General features: G+C 40.4%; 1 protein-coding gene and 1 long non-coding RNA gene across 4 annotated transcripts in view; one reads left to right on the top strand and one right to left on the bottom strand.

Annotated features, from left to right (window-relative positions):
• SEPTIN9 (septin 9) overlaps positions 1-21,954 on the bottom strand; it is a 272,053-nt gene that overhangs the window by 123,038 nt on the left and 127,061 nt on the right. Inside the window, exon 1 of one of the 3 annotated variants that reach the window (XM_026702077.2) lies at positions 14,171-14,512. The exons of the other annotated variants lie outside the window; for them this stretch is intronic. Coding sequence (XP_026557862.2) covers positions 14,171-14,225 — 55 coding nt within the window. The 5' untranslated portion in view covers positions 14,226-14,512. Of the gene's footprint in view, positions 1-14,170; positions 14,513-21,954 lie in introns of those variants that run through there. 3 annotated transcript variants of the gene reach the window in all.
• LOC148126991 (uncharacterized) lies at positions 14,520-15,246 on the top strand. The gene is made up of 2 exons (XR_015741797.1): positions 14,520-14,861; positions 14,946-15,246. It is a non-coding gene; the product is annotated as an uncharacterized LOC148126991 (long non-coding RNA).

The raw sequence follows: 21,954 nt of genomic DNA, 5'->3' as shown, positions 1-21,954 counted from the left end.
TTATGATTTTAACTCCTGTACTGCATCAGAATAGGGGAAGCTAAGGTTGTCTCTGCGTTGCAACAGAGGAAGCAGCCCTAGAAGACCCCAAGAAAGGAAACATGCAGTGTGCCTGATACTGGAAGACTTTTAAAGTACAGATAGTCCTCAACTTATGACTGATAGTCCTCAACTTTAACAACTATTAGTAGAAGGCCAAGGAATAGGTTCTTTATAGCCCATAAATCACTTCTGGGTGAAATGTGCCGCCCTACCCTGGTTACATGGTGGTTACATGGCCACATTTTGGATGCTTGTTTGAATTTACAACTGGCTGCTAAATTATCACTCTTTGCAATAGATGGTCATGTGATCACCATCTGCAATCTTCTCTGCTGGCTTCCCAGAAAACAATTGCAAATGGAGGAGATGGAAGATTTGAATCCATTTCCCCCTCCCTTCTGTGTAGAGAAGGGAACTCCTCCTGCACATTGGGGGAATGGGCCTCAAACATGGTTAAAAAATGCTAGCAAAGCCAACTTTCAAAAAGACTTCAGGTCTCAGCATTTCAGAACACCAAGACTCATAGCCTTTCAGAATGCCAGCTTTGTCTTTGCTAGTCAGGGCCATGATTCTCCTGATGGTTTGGAAGGGTATTTCTCCAAATAATGTGATGTGCTGGGATGAAGAGAGGATCCATGCACTGATAGGCTCAGCCAGTCAATGCCTCCCAGCCTGCAATAGCTTTCTATATTTTGTTGGGCAATGGGTCCCACAGGGCCTCCCACACCCCATGAGGCACGACTACAAAGGAGAGAACTTGGATTGTGGTCATTGAACAAGACAATCATATGAACCCCTCACTTAATGACCACAATGACTTAAGACTAAAATTCCAGGCTTAATTGTAATAAAAAGTCCTGAACGACTTTAAAATGGAGACCATCTGGCCTTCATGTTGAACAGCCTTCCTAAGGGAGGTTAAGTGATATTATATGCAGAGTATCAATTTCTATCTGAGAGAGCCCCAAAGAGGCCTCTGATTGTCGTAGATAAGACAACAATATGTACCTCTGACTTCTCAGCTGCCAGTCCTTTTTGTCCTGCATCTCAGAGATTAATATTCTATGTACGATGTTGCATCTCCTTTTAATTCTAACCCTCTCTTCTCATCGCTTCTCCCACATATACTGAACTTGGTTCTCTAGGGAAATATTTTATGTATGAATAAAAGAAGGAAACGTACGAATAAAAGAAGGAAGTGAGGTACAACTTTTCTATTATTTTTCCTCCCTTCATTTGCACTGACCAGAGAAGTTCAGCCCAACCAAGTAATTTATCAACCTTTTTTTCCAAGGTACAATACTTCCTTTCCTCTTCCTTTGGCAAGTTGGTTCAGAGATTTTATTCTGCAACAGCATACTTATTTGGGGGAATGGGTGGTTTTAAGAATGATGCATTCTGCAGAACAGGGAGAGAAAATTTGTAGCCCAACAAAATGAGGGGGAGGGAAGCTTCCTCAAAACGGGGAAAGAAGTGTCATGTGCCATAACAAAGGGACAAGGAGTTTGAAGACTCACACTGAGCATGAAGTTCTGTAATGGCTCCTTCCTACCAACTCATAATGTGCATAAGGAATGGCACAGACAGACTGGTTCAACCATTTTTGAAGCCTCAGAAGACCAAATGAGCAAGTGTTGATAGCACGAGCATTCTGAACAGTATCCAAGATGTTGCACTGCTTGCAACAGGACCTCTAGACGCTTGTGCGTGCAGTTTATATCATACATATTAACTGTGAACAGCTGCTCATACCAGACCAAATTAGTACATCAGCCTTTTGCCATTGATGGCAGTGACTAAGGGCAGCTTCAACTTAATGATATGTAATGCAGTCAGAGGCAGAAAGTGTGCAGGTGATCATTGTAAGTTGGGAAATCTAAGTTCTCACAGCAACTAAGGGAAGCATGATTGATGGTACAGACCTTTGAAGGCAGGAATGATATCCACAAATCATCATTACAGTGATGTACAGGAAATTCAGTTCCTATGTCATGTGGAACAATGATTATTTTCAATTGACTAACCCAAAATAAGACACAGTGATGGAGTGCATATTCTGCTCAGCCACCAAACATGGGCTACAAAACAAAATGATAAAGTGTACACAATATCTAAGATAAAACCAAAAAGTTCATAACATGACTAAGTGTAATGCACAAATTCAAGCAGTGTGATGAATCAATCCTAATCTTCTAGCCTTGGCAACATCACATTTGGATTATTGAGATCAAGAGGAGTGAGCGTACTTTGGATCTGAAAGGAGGACTTTGTGAAATTAACCCCTACTTTCTAGATAAAGTGGCACAAACAAAAAGCAAGGGACAACTATAGTTGATCAAATCTGGAATAAAATCCCCATTCTGCAATGAAGATAAATTTCTTAAACCAGAAGACTCAAGGTTATTTCTAAAGTGTTATTTAACTATGGTGTGATATATATGCATAGTATGTGTTTTTCAGAAATAAGTAACCATAAAACTGTAGTTACAGTTAATGCAACATGAAATGTAATCCTTATTATCATTTCATGGTCTTGCCATCTTGTATTTGGATATATAATCTCCTTAATCTTGCTTCTCTAATCTTCAAGAGCAAATAGTGAAAATTCCATCCCTCCTGTGTTTTCTGCATATCAGATTGTGTAACTTACTGCATCCAGAGGCTGACAAAATATATGACAGCGTGTTTAGTCAAGTGAAAACTTATACAATTGCCTATATTTTAAATTATTTAGTAGTATTTTAGGCAAGGCAGACTTAAGCAGGAGAGTGAAAGCCACATGGAATTGAATTGATTAAGTGGGCAGTCATATAAATTGAAGAGGAGAAATAAATAACTCAAGAATGTAATGTTTCATTATCAAGAAACCCAAGGATGTCCTTATGGCATTCCATCCAAGTTTTAAACAGGTCTATTTGTCATTCTTGTTCCTTCAAATCAGTTTGGACTCCTATCTGAACAAGTCAATTGCAATCTTGTTGGCAAAATTTATGGACATGGCTTGTTCATGCTGTTTTCCAAGGGCTGTGAAAGTGTAAATGCCCCAAGCTGACTTCATTCCTAAGGTAGAGCTAGAACTTCATTTCCCCAATTATCTTTAGCGTTTTGAAATTAATATGCCGTAAAAAGAAGAAAGAAGATGGGGGAAAGAGAAATGGTTTGCACACTACATATTACTTTTTCCTGATGTCTGGCTTTCCCAATTTCCACTGCAGAAAAACTATTTGCATCACACCTCTAAAATAACACAGCCTGATGGTACCAGGAAAGTGAAGAAAATGAATCCTGCCTTTTTCAAAACACTTTCTGCTGAAAAGCTGTAATGCTGAAATCAATTTATTAGTATGCAAGGAATGTCTCATTTCCTTTTCCAAGAATGATAAGTCTCTTCCGTTCTATATATGCATATCGACTCTGTAGGAGTGAAATTATTCAAAATTTTGGGTAGTTTTCACTTCCTTTCTTAACATTTGTGTCATGGCAAATTCATGTCCTACTGTCTACCTAAACAATATGCATTCCCCACAGCATTGAAATTACTAATTTTAGCACATGGATGATATATAGAACCTAAAGCACTGAATCAGCTGCTGTTTTCTTCATATAGCAGAGATGTGGGAAGAGATTTCCAAGGAAGTATTAGATCTGTGTATCTTCAATAAAACTCCAGATGATTTGCAACACATTTTAAAGAAATGTGGGTGGGAAGTAAAGCAGGATTCATGGTCCTGAAAATAATATATATACTATATGGTTATTGACTCTCATGGTCAGTGGTTAAGCCTGGAGTATCCCATTTCCTTTGGACATTCCTAGCTTCTGTGTAAAAATCTGCATATGCAGATACTTGTGTTCCTCCTATACTTTACTATAAGACTTTAATTTTTGTTGAAACAATACATAAGCACTCCGCAAATATTACACCTACCTTTGAGAGATGCTAAGGCAGGGCTAGTTTCAGGATCAACTTTATCAGAGACCCACAAAGATCCAAGCCCTTATTCGGTTTTTACTATAGGACTTTAGCTCAGCTACCCTTGGACAGTTTTCTCTCCTATCTTTTCCCTCTTTGTGGAGAGGGGTGTATATGTTATGATGGGAAGATGTTAGGAAATGTTCCTTAATTACCCAATTTCCTGAATGACCTCCAGGAATATTCCTAAAGTTGTCAGGATACTGATCTGTGTGGGATTGTAGGAATTGTAGGCCATATCTGGATGGTTTGCAGGTTGGGGAGGACTACTATTTGTGAACTCTTATGTGTCAACAGCAGTTCTTCCATCCCAGATTATTTACTCCCATTGGGTTTAAGATAAAGATAACTTGAAGGCAGATACATAAACTATGGCTGCTCTTCCTCCTTAAATCTACTTGGCTGATACAGAGAGACAAAAGTAGAAACACTAGTATGGACTCTGGCTGAACTGCAAAAATAGAATTGGCACAGGAAGATTGGGCCCCACTGCACAGTTGAATGACGCCAGAATGACACAGGTATAATGGCATTAACACAAAAATATTGCAATAATACACTTGCATCATTTATGGGTCATCATTTGTGCCCCTCACAGGATGTTCATGGGGTTTCAGGTAGCCTAATTGCCCACCAGATGTGTGTAAACACTGGAAGGTAGATAGTAGATTTACTGCCTGGGAGCTATAAAATTAACCAGTTAATGGCTGGGTTCATAATGTTACACCAGTGGTTTTTGAACCATTGTTCTTGAACTGCTGACACATCCACTAAGCCAAGACCAGAACAAATTATAAATTCATAATAACAATTATTTTTAAGTTATACAAGTAAATTTCTAGAATTCCTAATCTGAAGACCTCAAAGATAAACTTATGTGTGTATATTTTCCCAAAGTACGATTCATCAGTAAAGTTGTAGACAGTCAGTTTCTATTTGCCCCTATTTGGTGGATACTCATGTATTATCATGAGTATTACCTCACAATCATGTACTACCTTCTATCACTAATCCAAAATTTTAGCAGTTCATACACGATTTATTTATTTGAGAATAACTGAGAAGAAAGAGAAGACACATACTATTAGAGATCATCTTTCATGAGCAATATGCATTCCCCTGTGCCAATGGACAAAAATGAATCAGTGCTGAACAAGAGTATACCTGATAAATCTTTTAATTGTAAACTTTGCCTAGGAGAAATATATCAGAATACAATCAGAATTGCAAGGTTACTCAGAAATTCTAGTTTACCTAAGTATGAACAAATCTTAACATATTGTAATAGGTCTGTATGAACTTATTCGTGCAACAAAACTTGACAAATATTTGTATTCCAGGAGGAAGCTGCAGCGTTTCCTTACGCTCCTGCTTTGCAAAGAAATGAAATTATGCCAGTGCAAGACACACTATCTAAATAAAACTCCATGTCATGCTGTCACAGAACTTTCCCATGCCATGGTGCAACTTATTTTTCAGATGTGGTTGTCTCCTATATTTCCTGTTTGGTGCTTAATAAAAATGGAACCAGAAGGCAAAACGTTTCCACAGAGTTAGAATCATTAGACTCACATACATTTGTCCCAAATGACTAAGAATCCGGGAAACAAATCAAGACCATCAATCTCTGCTTTATTACACTGGTGGTGTTTTTCTCTCTCTCCCATTTCTGATCTTCATCTGCACAGAAACTATGATGCTGAAGTGGCCGCATTTAATTGGGATTCCACTCATCTAATTACATTAACTGTTATTCAAGTTGACTGCTTTCTGGGGCATCATCAGAAAATGTGCATTGTTACAAATCCAGCTGAATTATGCTTTATAGGACCAGTATTTTCTCAGACACTCTCAAAGTAGATGCTGGCTATCGGAAACCCTCACTGCACATCTTTTAACCTTGGATCAAAGGTGTGGCTGTGGCATAAACCTTGGATTGAATTATCCCTCCAGCTGGCAATTCTTAATAAACAATATGGCATTATATTTACTATATATTGTTTACAATATTTCTATCTATATCGGTTCAGTGTTCTAATATGAAATTATTATAAGATTATATATCTATGTGTGTTAACAAGATTTGCCAGGGTTGATACTCTGCATAAACTGGTTCTCCCTCATTGACAGGATGCTGCAATATATATTAAAAGGAATAAGGAAACTCATTCACATCCTTGATAAAAATATTAAGCAGCCCAATTTCCCCTAGACATCTGCTCCAACTTTGCTATTAATATGTAAGTGGACCTACACTTAGACCTAGCTTACCCTACCTCTAATACCATTATAGAAGAAAATCAAAATATTAATGCATTTCACACATTACAAATTGGTTACTTTGACATTTAGTTTAGAATATTTGTTTTTAATCAATGGACACTGGAGTTCGGCCTGTCATTCTCAAGCACCCAACTGGACTAATATGATTTTGCTGTATTTATAACGAAGAGTCAATCATGAATTTCAGTCCAGAAAAGCCTCAGCCTATGACTTCAGGAAGAAAGAGGACAAAGAAATGTTCAAACAAATGAAGGTTTGTTTGTTTATTTAATAGCCACCCATCTCAATCAATGATCCTGGGTGGCTTGCAAAGTTGCTATGCTGCTACTCGGGGGAGTGAGGAAGGTGAGGATGGGGAAGTCTGACATGTTTTTCAAAAACATAAGGATCCTTCAGCAATGAAATATCTGAAATGAGCATCTGTTACTTTTCATGGAACATGAACAAAGTTCCTGGAATCTCTATGCACATCCCAAACACTTAACAATATACAGTATCTCTTCATGCTAAACCAGTTGTAGAGACTGAATTTCGGTTTTCCCCAGGGCTTGACCAGAAAAGAAAAGAACCGCATTCTGGCAGGATGTGGCAATGGCTTTTGGATCAGGAGCTTGGATTTCTTTGCTGTTCTGTCCAGCCAATCTAACAGAGCTTGTGAATACCAGCACAGGGAAAAGCTGAGCTAATGTGAAAGTAAATTGAAAGCCTTGCCATGTCCTATGACTACAGAAAGTGGGAGGAAAAGAGAGATGCCCATTCTTATAAATCCAAGACGGGAAAAGAGAGTCCATTTAGCCTTCCTCAATTCAGGGATCTACAAATGTGCTGGTCTACTACTCTAACTAATATTTTTTATCAGGTTTAATGGTTGGGAATGACAGAGTCCAGCACTAAAGATTCTGGATTGAGAATAATAGTTCAACCTAATCAGAATAAACAATAGCTATTCAATAACAAGATATTACCACATGAGGGCAATTGATCAACTAAAGTGTGGAAGTCTTAATACACAGCAAACAACTCAGTTCTCAACCTAGGTCAAGTTCTAAGCAATAAGCACATACTTCAGAGATCAATTCACGGAGAGCACAAGAGAAAGAGTTTTTAATTCCAGTTTAATCCCCTATCAGCTAGTTTTATTTATTTACTTACTTACTCGGTTAATACACTGTTTCATTTCCAAACACTGATAGGATTAGGATGGCTGCTTCTGAAAAAACTGAGAAAAATATTCTGATGCTTCAAATACAGCATAACAGCCAAATACCACTGCAGGAAATTGTGGAAACAAGATTAATTTTCTCCAGTAATGTGTGTTGTTGTTCCTTAAATTCCCGTCAAGCTGTTTTGAGGATATCTTTATATTGCACGTGAAGAAACAGCGACATATTTATGGCTAGTCAACTGTTCAGTTTTACATGTACAGGGAGGGAGGGAGAATAGTATTGATAAATGCTGGGGAATAAGAGTGACAGAGACATCCTATGAGCTATTCTAATTTCCATGGAAAAAAAATCTACAACTCTCCCAAAAACAATTTACAGCATCCCTTACCACTACAGTATATACACTGGCTAGGGATGCTGGGAGTTACAGCGTGTAAACATCTATACAATTTATTTCTGGGCTAGACTTTAAGATTATAAAAACATATGAAGATAATAACATGTTATCCACTAATTCAAGTTGAGCATTCAGTCTATTCCTATATTGAGCAATTAGTATAAACACAACACGAAAGTTGGCCACAGAGTCCTGAATCAGAATATATAACTGAAGTGAGTAGTCAGCACTGGATAAAATCGTGCTGTTCTAGGTTAAGAAAATAATAACATAATAAAGTTCTGATTGTATCTAAATGGAAAATAAAACGCCCTGAACTCTGCTGAGTTGCCAAAGGGATGTGAGGCGGTGGCCAACCACCTCAATTTTTCCAGCTTCCCTCACTTCTGCTCCCATCCTCCAGTTCAATGTAACAAAAGGAATGGTGGATCTCTTGGACTCCCAAGACAAAGGTCAAATCCTACTCACACCTGCCCACTGAACTTCTGAGGAAGAGAGCCCCAGTTGTGGCCAGAAGCCATGCTTCAATGAAGACACAGCTGTTTCCATACTTCAATAATCTCCCATTGTGTAGATGAAGTTACAAAAAAAAATCTGTTCCACTCTTCTGAGAAGAGAGCATACCGTAGTTGTAGCAGAAAACATGGCGGGGGTTGGGCCAAAGTTTGTGACCCAGTACACCTTGTGTTTTGCTTCCAAGGACAAAAACAACAGAATCCCGAAGAGCTTCCAATCAATGCTGTATAATAAACCATTCAACCGCTTTGCACTTTTGATCATCCCACTTCATGATGGAGCTTGTCACTGCTAGGATTTTGTTTTCTGTTCTTTACAGGCAGAGAGAAGCCTGTCAATTTGTATGCAAGGAAATACAAAGTCAAAATCTTCCAAGTACAATCCCCTCAATGAGATAAGCCCCCATTCCTACCCCAGCAGTTCAGAAGCATGCAAATGCAAGTAGATTAATAGGTACTACTTCGGTGGGAAGGGAATAGTGTTGCGTGTGTCTTTGGCGTACAGCCCTGCTGGCCACATGACCACAGAAAATGTCTTCAGGCAATGCTGGCTCCCTTGGCTAAGAAACAGAGATGAGCACTGCACCCTAGAGTCGGTCAGTACTGGACAGGGAAACCTTTACCTTTTTACTATTTCCTCATCCAAACAATTTTTGCAATAGTAAAACTAAAGAAGGGGGGGGGAAGGATCAGAGGCTATGACCTATCCCCTGACTTCCTGAGTGAGGCCCAACTTTACAATTTTGCAACTTAAAATATTAGTTGTAGCATAGAGAATGAGAGAGTCCTACCAATGCCCTTCACTGAATTTCTTTGTAACTTCACAAAATAGGAATGAATTAGTAATCCTCACATGTTTCTGAGAGAGAGAGAGAGAGAGAGAGAGAGAGAGAGAGAAGCTAAAGTAACAGGCCATTTATCTACCCGGGACATAATTGGATTTCTTGGTCTTTCATAATTCTCAGCTGCAATCTGTCAGAAGTGCTGATTCACCCATTGTGTTTTGTTTGATTTGACTAAATGTGATGTTTGGTTTGTAAACCTCAGTTTAGAACTTAATCCCAATCAGCTGTAGATTTAATAAACATGCAGCAGATCAGTGGTCTCCAACATTTGCAGTTTGGTGGCCCAGCTGGGGTGGGGGGAGGAGAGAGGAACCGGGCTGTATGAGTAGCAGGCCGGTACTTATGTGCATATGCAGCTCGCCTTGTGCAAGTAGTAGGCTAGCGCACTTCCTCCTACACACTCAGTTTGACTAGTGGTGCTGTGCAAGATGCGCATGTGCACCAGCTCATTGCATGCGCAAGTCAAGCTGAGTGTGCCCACCGCTCACACAGCCCAGTTGCGAATAGGCCCAGGGATTGGGGATCCCTGCAGTATATAGATAGCTGGATAGACAGATGTTATTTATTATACTCATCGATCATTGCAAAGTAAATCAGGTAGGCAATAAGGTAACATCTACTCAGGCTTTGGCTTATTTACTTTCGCTAAATTTTACAGTCTATAAAACAAAACTTTGTAACATTTATGGAAAGGGATGGATTTCTGTTGGAAAATAAATAATAAAAAAAAACCTGAGGCTTTTGAGAATTTTGTTATTAAAGATTATGAGGTGGAAGGAGATATTCCTTAAAACTGACAATATACAAGAACTGTGGTCTCCAATAGTACAAGAGCAAAGGTGAATTACATATGACATTTTCTTAAACTTCATCTCTATGATGGTTGTGAGCTAAGTTTTAAAGCAGCCATAGAATAAGACTCTTCTAAATTGTGGAACTATAATTGGATATAAATATTAAGTTGATCTAATTTATGCAGATTAATTATTTTCAAAAATATCTCCAATCAGGGATGTCTATTCCATTTCACTTTCCGTATTGGTTGTCCGAGAAAGTGGTGTTTCTGAGGGAATTAAGTCAAAATAGTGGTTATGTGAGGAAACCCCATTCCTAGATGTGCTGCAACTATGAAAGGTTTCAACCATATAGCCACGATACCATTTTAAGTCTTTTCAACTCATCTTTATCTCTCCCTCTTTCACAAAAGCCCTGGTATTTCCCAAAACTAGAGAAACTATTGTACTTCAATTTCTGAAAGGATAATCTTTTCCATTTTGAGATGAAGTTGTTGATTAATGTCACATATCTGATTCATTTGGGCTATGGATAATCTTAATCAATAAGCAAATATATTTCACCAAAACTGCTCTCCATCTTAGTGGTGCCAACTCCTTTACTAGTTTTGGTAAATAAATTGGGAAATACTATGCAGAAACATGGGCTGCATACCCTCTAAACTGGCTCTGTTGCTATGTGAACTCCATATGTATGAGCTTTGGATGTGAATAATTTTAATATGCCAGTTAAAAACATACCATAAAAGAATGTATTTTACGGGCTGAGATTTGGACCTGATTATGTTCAGAGATCTGTTGCAGATAATGTTACAGTGCTGACATGTGAGATATATGGCTTTAAGTCCAAACTGTCCCATGGAGAACTCCCAATCTTGGTGCCCATTAAGTGTGACTGTGTTTGCTGTAAATTCTGGAAGATGATTTTAACTCCCAGTCAAGGTTCAGAATTCCAGCACTGAAGTGCATGACTGAATGATACCCAAGTCTGTCTTATAGCTCACTATCTTGTTCCCCAGATCTTCCCATTCTTAGACTTTGTCCTTGTCCTTGGATCCACCCTGATTTCATTTATAGGCCTAGAAAAGAGAAAGCTTATTACTGAAGAGCAGCTTTTTGAATGTGAGTTGTTCTTGCCTTTCCATTTATGTCAGTGCATGTGGTTTTATGTACTCATAGCAGACAGGGAGAAGATTTTTTTTAACAAAGAAAGATCATTTCTGGAAAGGAATAAGACTGCCACCCTCAGTTTGTCAATCCTCCTTAAAAAAATCTTAGTGTACTTTTAACAAAGCCATGCAACAACTAATATCAGTGGAAGCTATTTTAAAATCTCATTGCCATGTAGAACTGTTTTCAAAGGTGAGTCAATGCTACCAACAAAAAGACCTACTCTTCTTTCTCATGAAGTTGCTCCTTTTTAAAAAAAATCACTTTGGCAAACTTCAGCAAGGCTTTAAAATAACTTCTAAGATCCTGATAGAGGCCATTTTTAAACCTCACAATAAGACAAGGTTGAAACAAAAACAATGAAAGGAAGTAGCAAAAGATCAAGGCAATAAATAGCAATAGCACTTAGAGTTATATACCGCTTTATAGTGTTTTATAGCTCTCTCAAAGCAGTTTGCAAGGTCAGCATATTGCCCCCAGCAATCTGGGTCCTCATTTTACCCACCTCGGAAGGATGGGTCAACCTTGAGCCTGGTGGGATTCGATCTGCCAAACTGCAATTGGAGTAGCTTGCAGTACTGTACTCTTAACCACTGCGCCACCGAGGCTCCTAAATGTAGTATCTAGGGAAAATTGTTCACAGTAGGTAACTTCTCTGTCCTCTCTTGGTGTGCAATGTCTCCCTCAAAATATTTCCATGGGTTGAAATACATTTCCAATTCCTTGTATACTATAATTTACTATACATGGAACTGAGATATTACTATACAGAAATCTGCTGGAAATTGGACCTTTCTGATCAGATTTACTAGCATTACAACCATGCTTCCTCCCTCCCCCAATCCTAAATACCTTCATTGACTTCATATTTGCTTTGTAGTCCAATTAAAATGTTAGTAAACAGGACCAGCTGCCTTTAGCTACAAGAAAGAATGGCTTACTTTTTTTTTAAAGCAGTGCCTCCTTAGAGACAATCATCTAGCACCTCTGTTGCACTTCTTTTGGTACTGGCTGCAAGCATTTTTATTGACTAAAGGCACTTTCAATTCCTTAGTTAACTCTTGGCTTACATACTGCTTTTAATTGCTGTCTTTTCTCTATCGCATTATTGATATTGTTATATATTGCATAAAACTTCATTATTATGTAGACGGGCCAAGGAAATGAAAGATGTTCTATACATTATTTACATTATGGACAAGGAATCTATGCTTACCAAAGGCCAAACTGGAACCATTTCAGATTCCAAGGTTAGTACAGAAGATGTTGGTACTTAAAGTTCAGCAATGCCTAGAAGATCACTCGTTGCCCTTTCCTGGTTTACATAAGACATAAGCCAGTAAGCTTTGACTAAGAGCAGTTTTTTGAGTTCTCATTGGAAAAGCCTCCCTCATTATCTGCTACTTCAGCTTCTATTCACTGGAAATGATGAAGGTTTTGAATGCTGGGCTATCATGTGAAGAAGGGCTGCACCCAAAGTTGCAGCATCAGAAATGGTAGCATCAATGCATTTTTTTCAGATCAGTTCTATGGTTTAAACTCTCTCTTTCAAAGCGGAGGTTTTCAAGATACCAAATACCATATCCTCTGCAGGAACAGCGGAGGCCCTGACATTTGTATAATCAGCTTTTTACAATCAAAAGGGGGGGGCGGGTGATGCATTTCCCCCTCCTTTTCCTTCTGTCGTTTGATTCTCAAGTTACCACAACTGTGTGAAAGCAACCGTGTAAAAGAGTACCAGGAAGACCTGACATGGCTCCCTGCAGACAGTAAACAAAAGAGGCCATTTCTGGGATTGGGATACATAGAATTTAAAAAAACAAAAACCTTTGAGGATCAAAAAGAGAAAGGAAACGTTTACACGGCTGCACTAGTCACAATAATGCAGCAGAACACTGGATCCAAGCCAGGACACCACCAGATTTTACGTTCTGATAACAACCCAACAACTTACCTCCAAAGGACCCAAAAGACAGACAGATATACACAAACTTTCTACAGGCCTTTCTGATTCTCTGCCTTTGGAAAATCAGAAGCCATTGGACCAGAACAGAGAAAAGTGTATACACGCACACACACACACACACAATTTTGAGCCTTGGATTTTCAGAATGGGTGGGCATGCAACTAAAGCCAAGCAAAACAAACAAGAAGGGAGGAGAGAGAAGGGACCTTTCAGCCTCATTTTGGTCTGGACCACAACAAATTACAAGGCGCTGCCCTAGCTACAGTTAGAAGGTGGGGCTGGGGGCTCCTTGTCCTCACACACACCCTGAAACAGGCGCTAGGATCACACTCACAAGAAGTTCATGCGCAGCACACGCACTCTTTCAAAGCCAAATGAACATTTACCAGGTGAGATACAGGGACAAGCATCTCAGGGCAAGGATACTTCATTTTGCTCTCTGTATAACAGGTACTGGGCTGTGGTTGGAATGGATGAAGTTAGAAAACAGGACTTTTCCTGATGAACAAATCGCTTTTTTTTTCTTTTTCCCCAGCTGTAACGCTGAGAAAGTGGAAGCGAGCGCCAGGCCCTGGTCTTCCCTGCCTGAGCAAGACCCAACAGCTTTCTTCCGAAGAGGGGGTGGGGAAGTGCCCATATTTATATATCTTTAAATTAAAACTCCAGCATTTGCCTGGCCAAAATAGAACCAGGCAACTCACACGTCTTTTATGCCTCACCAACCCGCATCTCCGTCTATTTTACCGGAGTTCCCCCTTCGTGCCGCAATCCAGTGCGGACTGATCGCATCCCGCCGGGGGATCGGCTCTGCGATCCGACCCACCATCCCAAGCATAACATCGGCCTCTGCTCCGGGTGTTTCCCGCTGGCTTGTAGCTACCGCGAGTGAGGGGGATGTCGGCTTGGCTCGCGGAAAGGAGCGGAAAACGGCGCCTGAGTAGCCGCGGGAAGGGGGAATCTGGGGTCGATCCCGCTTCCTCCTCTTCCCTCTCCCTCCCTGCCCCTCGCGATCTACCTACCCTCGAAGTCGGAGATGATCCCTTCCAGGTGCGCGTTGACCGCCGGGTCGGACATTGCCTCGCTCAGCCGTCGCCGTGCGCTTGGTAATGCCGCCCTCTCCTTCCCCGGAGGTTCTCGGCAAAGGCCGGAGCGTGGACGGAGAGCAGGGCGCCCTCGGAAAGCCGCCCCCCCTTAACAGCGAGAGGGGAGGTCGAGAGTCGGCCGCCAGGCGCTCGCAGGCAAGAGTCCCACCCCACCCCCCCACCCCGCTCCGTGGCTCCGTCCCGCTGAAGAGAGTCGAATGAATGGAGGAAGGAAGGGGAGCCGCGGCCCTCCCCGCCCCTCCGCGCTTGGCAGCCCCTCTTGCGTACAGGCGGCGGCGCACGCCCGTCAACAAGACGAACTGGAGCAGGGCAACGCCGACCAGAGGCTAGCGAGGCGGCGGCTCGGCTCTTTGGCCCGGAGGGAGGGAACGAGCTCACTCCGTCCTAAAACGTTGCCAGTTACAGTTACAAAAGAACAAAATTAAAACAAAAACAAAAACACCAGCCCGGGGGAAGGGACTGTCGTCCTGCCTCCGAAGAGCCGCTTGGCATCAAGGAACAAAATCGGGTCACTCCAGCCGACAGCGCTGCGGCCACCTGGAAACGAGTTTCTGAGAATACGCAGACTTCTCTAGCCTCCCCCGTTAACAAACTCCGGAAAAAAATTGTACGTTGGGCGGGTGGGGTGGGTGTTTTTTAATTACGGTAGAGTACAATCATAAAACCCATTCTCCATTTCCTTTCTCTACAGGTAAACTTGACACCTATTGTGCAGCTGAAAAGTTCAGCCAAGGCGTAAGCAGAAGGGAATATTTACAAGTCATCTCCTCGTAGCCCCAGGATCAAATTCGAAACCGGGCCCGCCAACAGACCAGCGCCCGTTTTGTTTCTCAAGCAAACCGTCCGTCTTCTTTTCATCCTGCCTTCAAGGAAATCAAAGTAGCATTACCGGGAGCAAAGGCAATCCATTGTTAACCATTAAAACAATCCCGGGAAGGGGGGGGGGTTGAACTGGAAAGTCTGGAAAAGCAAAGAGGGGCAAAGGAAAGGGGGGGGGAGTAAAACTCAAGTTAACAGTCTGAGCCAGGGATAATTTAAAGGACCTTCAGGCTGATGCATGAAGACAACTGAGCTAGTAATTAGGAGTGACTGCAGCAGTCTATCACCCTCCCCCCAACATACAAGGTATGGTGCCCTTCAGGGCTATTGAGCTACACTTTCCAGACAGACTGGCTACCTCAGAGGAATTCTAAGGACAGACCTAGGAAATAAGTGACTTTTGTTAGATTAAAAATCTAATAAATAAACAAGAGCTTTGTAACACTCCTATTGGGTAACCCTCCTATTGGGTGACCCACCTTCTGGCCACTGAAAGGGTAGGTGAGTGGAGTTATAGTCCAACACATCGGTAGGGTGGCAATAGCGGGACACTGCTTTTCGCTATTCTGTTCTTATCATTCCTCTTCTGTCCAATGAATTTCCCAGGCGTCTTTTTATTTTACACAAAAGATCTCTGCTTCCTACTGTAAATGGACAATCACTGTTGATCAAGCTCAACTCCTGGTGATTCCAATGAAACATCCATGCTTTTCAGCGGGACAATAACACAAAAGTATATGTAGCTCTATTCCTCATTCATGCCCTTAGCTCAAACTACGCCCTCCCCATCTTTAACCATCAGTTTGCTATTTTTGCTTTCGTGTATAAGAAAGTCATTTGTTTTTTTTATCACCATGGTTACGAATTAATGAAAAGAGTAGTAAAAGTAGCAACTTATTTCTGAAGAGTTTTAAAAGGATGTCACATGGATGTAAGATGCTCATAAAAGACAACCCTTTTCAAGTGTTTAGAGTGACTGGACTACAGCTGGGGAAATTCAGCTGCAAACCTGCCTTCAGCCATTAAATCTGCACGATGACACTTTCTCTTATCCTAGTCTATTTCAAAGGAGATGGTACATTGCCTTGAGCTCCCTGGAGGAAATGTGACTGTGAATGTAGCAAATACATAAAAGGAAGTTAAATCTCTTTGCGTTTAAAGCGCCACTGCAAATGGTCCTTTAAACAGAAAAATAAGATAAATATTTTAAATAGTTGCAGAATTTAAGAAGATATTTAGGTGGCTTTTCCTCATGCACTTGCTGAGGAAAGTTTCTACTGATAGGGCAATGAGTTTCTATTACATGCTTATACATGTTTCCAACATACTAAGAACATATGTTCATTATTTATAAATTACACATTAATGTTAACTGAATGTGGGTCTAAGCTCTCTTTGGTGACACAATCTTTCCTGCACTGGTGAAATTTTTCCATGTTTAATGTCTGTTTTTATTTACAGCACGACATAAGGGACATTCTAGATGAGACAAAATTGTTTTAGTTTTTTAAAGAAAAGCTATCAGAATAGTGCCCTCAGCAGGATACTGTTTAATCTAAGGTAGGGGAAAATGTGTCTGCCATACTTTATAAGATCAAAAAGAGCAATAAGGGAACTTTGCCTGCCTTGAATGTTTCAAGCTGTTTCCCAGCTTAATTTTGGGACTGCTGAACTGTAACGTGCTGAATAGCTTCTTGCCATCCAGCTCTGTTTGCAGCCAGTGTTTGTGAAATACATAGTCCCCATTTATATTAACAGTAGGTAGCTATTTGAAAACAGGTAAGAGCCAGATTTCTCTCCAATGTACCCTGTGGTGTATTTTAGAACGAAATCAGGGTTAGGCCACCGTAGATTTCTAACCAACAGCGTTACTCTTGAGTTCAAAACTGGCATCACTTCCTTAATTCTAAAGAAATGTTGTGATTAGCATCTCTTTATCCCCGGTGAATCAACCAGGGAATGATGTAAAGATACCTACTGGTTGGAGAATACCAAATGCTGCCTCAGTGCTGGGGCTGAAAAGAACCCCTACTTTTCCTTCTCCTGCAGTGCTAAAGAGAAGCCACACAATCCCTTTCGGATGCTGTTTTTTCACTTTGTACGCTTATACAAAAGAATGAATGGAATGGAAGAAAGAACCTGAAAGGAAGCTATTTAGATATTAATTCAGTTATATTAGTCCCCTACCCCCAATCTTAAAAAGGTTCCCTATGCACATACATGGTAGTCATTTCCGGTCCTAGGGGGTGGTGCTCATCTCCATTACAAAGGAGAAGACCAGCGCTGTCTGAAGACGTCTCCATGGTCATGTGGCCAGCATGACTAAATGCCGAAGGCATATGGAATGCTGCTACCTTCCCACCAAAGTGATCCCTATTTTTCTATTTGCATTTTTACATGCTTTCGAACTGCTAGGTTGCCAGAAGCTGGGACAAGCTCACTCCGTTATGCGGTGCTAGGGATTCGAACCACCAAACTGCCGACCTTTATGATCGACAAGCTCAGTGTCTTAGCCACTGAGTCACTAGCTTAATGCCTACTTAATGTAGTGGATTATAATTCCATCATTCCCCAGGTCAGCATGGCAAGTAGGGGTAAGAATACCCATAGATCAACATAGTAGCAGTAGTAGGATAGATAACTGGGGAATGGCTGCTGAGTTTTATTTCAGAAGATAGTCCTACATTTTTGTGTTCTTAAACTCTGTCCCAGCCCTTGATTAAAAAATGTATAATAGTCCTCAACATGCAAACATTTGTTTAGCGACCATTTGAAGTTATGATGGTGCTGAGAAAAGTAACTTACAAGTGACCCTCACACTTACAACTGTCCCAACATCCTGTGGTCACAGATCAAAATGTGGGTGCTTGGCGTTATATTTCTGTGATTTACATTGCAATCACATGATTGCCATTTGCAAACTTCCCCAGCCAGCTTCTGAAAAGCAAAGTCAATGGAGAAAGATGGGTTCACTTAACCATGGCATTCTTTGCTTAATGACTGCATGATTCACTTAGTAACCATAGCAAAGAGAGATTGCAAAATCAGGTGTGATTCACTTAATGACTGTATAGCTTAGCAATTAGAAGTTCTGGTTACAATTGCAATCCTAAATCAAGGACTACCTGTAATTCTGACCTATTGGGCCAGTGCGTTGCCACTGCCCCTCCCCTCCTAATACACATATTATTTACTCTGTTCCCTTAAATTTAAAAGGCCCATGAAATTAATAAACATGTCTTCATTTCAATTGCACTCTGAAGAGCAACTGTGGGATAAGAGTTAATTTGTACATGTTATTGGTGCTCCTCTTTCTCTCTCTCTTTTTTTTTTAAAAGAACCCTGCTTGTTATTTTGTAAAAACAAAGGAAATCCTAGTTTGCATTGAAACCTTGTGCTGCTTTTTAGACATCAGTCCAGCTCCCTGCTGCTTTGCGCCTTCGAGGAGAAAGAGGCCAGGTAAGGATGGATGAACAGACAGAATTATCAATAGAAAATTGATGGAGGATTCCAGACCACACTGAAAACATAATGCCAGGTGAAGAGCCTTGCAACACTTTTTCCTTCAAACTAATAATTTTTTTAAAAGGCCCGTGCCTTTAAGTGCCTATGTGGGAGGAAGCAAGGAGCCCTGTTTATTTCACCACCACATTGTTTCCTTCCCTGCTGATTTATCTATAATGTGTAATTTATGCTGCACTGCAATGCTGCCATGCAGAACTAGTCCCCAGCCACCTACTGTGAAGAACATGATAGTCAAGGGACAGGAATGAAGAATCTCTGGAGGGTGTCTGACATGACATTTTCAAAAAAGCCAAATCACAAATAGGGTGAAACAATAGTGCAAAGGGGGGGTACAGCATATCATACACAGGTTAGGGACACAGATTCTACCCCTTCCTACCCGACCTCTTTTTTTAAAAAAAAAATTGTTGCTTGAGCTAATTTCTAAAGTCACGCTAAGCTGCTTTTAGCATCTGTATAAAAAGACAGGAAACCACACTGTCTGATTCTGGTGACTGTGCAGATAAAATTCAACAACCTGGGCAAAGGAAGTGGGAAGGACTCCCAGAGGGCTGGGCTGCATATGGCAGTTGGGCCACATGTTGATCACCTTGATCTAAAGGAAGAGTCTCCAAACTTGGCAACTTGACGACTTATGGAGTTCAACTCCCAGAATTCCCCAGCCAGCCATGGAGAACACGTTAACTTAAAGCCTCACGATACTAATTTCACCTCCTCCGAAAGGGAAAAGAGAATAGAAAAGTGATTTGAGGAGGCAAGAACAGGACGGAAAAGTTTAGTTACTTATCTATTTTAATAATTTACATAACCATCCAATTTAAACTAGTAACTCTGGGCAGCTAACAATTCAAAAACTCTTTTCTAAAGCCAATATAAACATAAATTCAAAATAATTATATCACAATCAGGGTACCACACAAATAATTCACAATATACATGTTGGGCTTCAGTAATAACTTGGCCCTAACATATGAAGGACAGGTTAGATATTCAGAGCCTAACAGAAGACCAATAGAAGCAGGAAAACCCAGATCTCCGATGGAAGGCCGTTTCCAACAAAGGTAGGGTACCCCTATTGTATGGTACCCTAGGAGAAGGTAGATCTTCTAAGTCCTATCAGATGAGATTATTTTAGAGAACAAATCCAGAGCATTCTCATCCTGCCAGATTTGGTGGGATAGGCTGGGACCGTTAGAGACAGGTGGTCCTTCAAATTGATGGGCATGACTTACTTTCCCTTAGCAAATCATTTTCTCTTAGGACAACACTTGGGGCTTTCAAATATCAAGATTTTAAAACTAGGCTGTGAAAATACTATTTCTTGTCCACCTTCACAATATTTATTCCCCTAGACAAAAAAAATATCTTGCTTTGAAGCCAAGGATTCCAGTTCTCTGAAGTACTGTTCTGTCCATTGTTGCCAAAAACCTCATTATCTTTATGAATGCATTTTCCGAAGGTAGGTAGAGCTGGTAGTTATTTTGGGTCAGGAAAGTCCATAAATTGAGGCAGAATGCATTTTTTTAAATTTGTTCTGAGTGAGACATGGTTTTCCATTCAATTTTCCCTCACTGCTCTACTGTGTTTGTTCATTATCATTTTTTTTTCTACGTAAAGGGTTATTGTTCATGACTTTGGTCTCTTCTGGTAGCAAGAACCCAAACTTCCTGCTCCTTTCCAGACCTTCCCCAGATCTCTAGTTGCCAAGTGCTAAGAACTTGAAATTGCGAGACATGCATTTTCTGGATGTCTTGAAGCAAAAATTCACCTCTATCCTTTCCACCTGCTTTCTCCTTAAAAAGGGGCCAGACATTGATTAGTGCTGTTTACATTGATTAGTGCTGTTCTTAGTTCTCCAGGGCTGAGGCTGGAAAAAGCTTGTTCACTAACCAAAGATGCTGCTACTCCTAGACTTTCTCTTGTTGAAGGTATTTAAACAAACACCAGACTGCCATCTGTCAAGGATGCTATAAGAATGGATTTTAAGAAGTTGGACTAGATCAGGGGTGTCAAACTCGCATCATCACGGTGTTGTCACGTGACATATTGTGACTTTTTCCCCCTTTACTAAACTGGGCATTGGCATGGTCAGTGTGTGACACCACTGGCCTGCGGAGTGCAAGTTGAAAGCCCTGGACTAGACGATTTCCAAAATCCAAGCCTTTCAAATGCTACCTGAAGATTGCTGGGATTGGATTTAGGAGCTTCTTGGAAAGCATGTGCTCTACCACTAAGCCACATGAGTAGGATGATGTAATAACACATCTGATCTCTATAAAAGAGAGACAGCCATGTGGAACTTATAAATACGTAATTTTGGTCAAACCCTGTGTCTTTTATTGTTTTGTGAGATCGATCTTCCACACTAACCAAAAAGAAAGAAAGAAAAAAGGTACAGTGCAACATCCTGCTAATTTCATAATTGAAAGGGATGAACAGGCAAGATGAAAAGGAAATTAAAATTATACTTTCTGTATATGTTCATTTCTGAAAATGACATTTTTGTTTGCAAGACATCAGAAAGGGAGAAAATAGAAAAAAAAATCCTAAATCTTTTAGAGCCCAGATTTTAAAAAAGGGAGATGGAGGAAGAGAAGGGATTTTTAAAGAAAAAGTTTTGCTCTCCAGATGATACTCTGGAAATGTATTTTGGAAGAGAGCATATGAGGGAGTTTGTTAATTATCACCTTGTTCTCAACAATTTGTATTTAATAGAGTATTAGCAGGCAACAGAGAAATATCTCATAAGATAAGCAATGGTGTTGCTGGACCATAACTCCCAGCCTCCTGCACCATTGACTATGCAGAGCTCCTGGGAATTAGCATTCAAGCAAATTGGGAGAGTCACAGATTTCCCAACCCCAGATTTGGACAAGTATATAATACCTTAGATAACATCTCTGCAACACTGTTTCATTTTCTTTGTGGAAAAGAAAAAAAGACCACAGCGGCTATTTAATTGAGTTTTCTTCCTGGAAACAATAATTAATCTCAGAGCCAACATGATTCAACTTCATGATTATGTCATTCAGCACAAACAAAGCAAATGTCTATGATGGCAATTCCAGTACTTGTAGTTGCTTCCTTGGTGACTTTATTTCAGAGTTCAATTCTGGCTCATTTTCTAAAGAAAAGAGTGAGTGATGGAGGTTATGATTTTGGAAAGCATATAGTTTATAAGTCTAAAGATTTTTGTACACCCCAAGATGCAGCAATTAAGATGGATTTTCTAATGAGTAATTGTCAAGATTTAAATATGCAAGAACCTTAATTTACAGTGTTATTGGGGACACACACTATTATCTTGTAAAGTTAAACTGCATCATTACCAAAGTAATTGTTCCTGGTGATTCTTC

This window comes from Pseudonaja textilis, chromosome 2 (assembly GCF_049901715.1).
Source record: "Pseudonaja textilis isolate UNSWEBS1 chromosome 2, rPseTex1.2, whole genome shotgun sequence".
NCBI lineage: Eukaryota > Metazoa > Chordata > Lepidosauria > Squamata > Elapidae > Pseudonaja > Pseudonaja textilis.
Note: the sequence above shows the minus strand (reverse complement) of the source record. Positions and strands in the feature narration are given on the sequence as shown.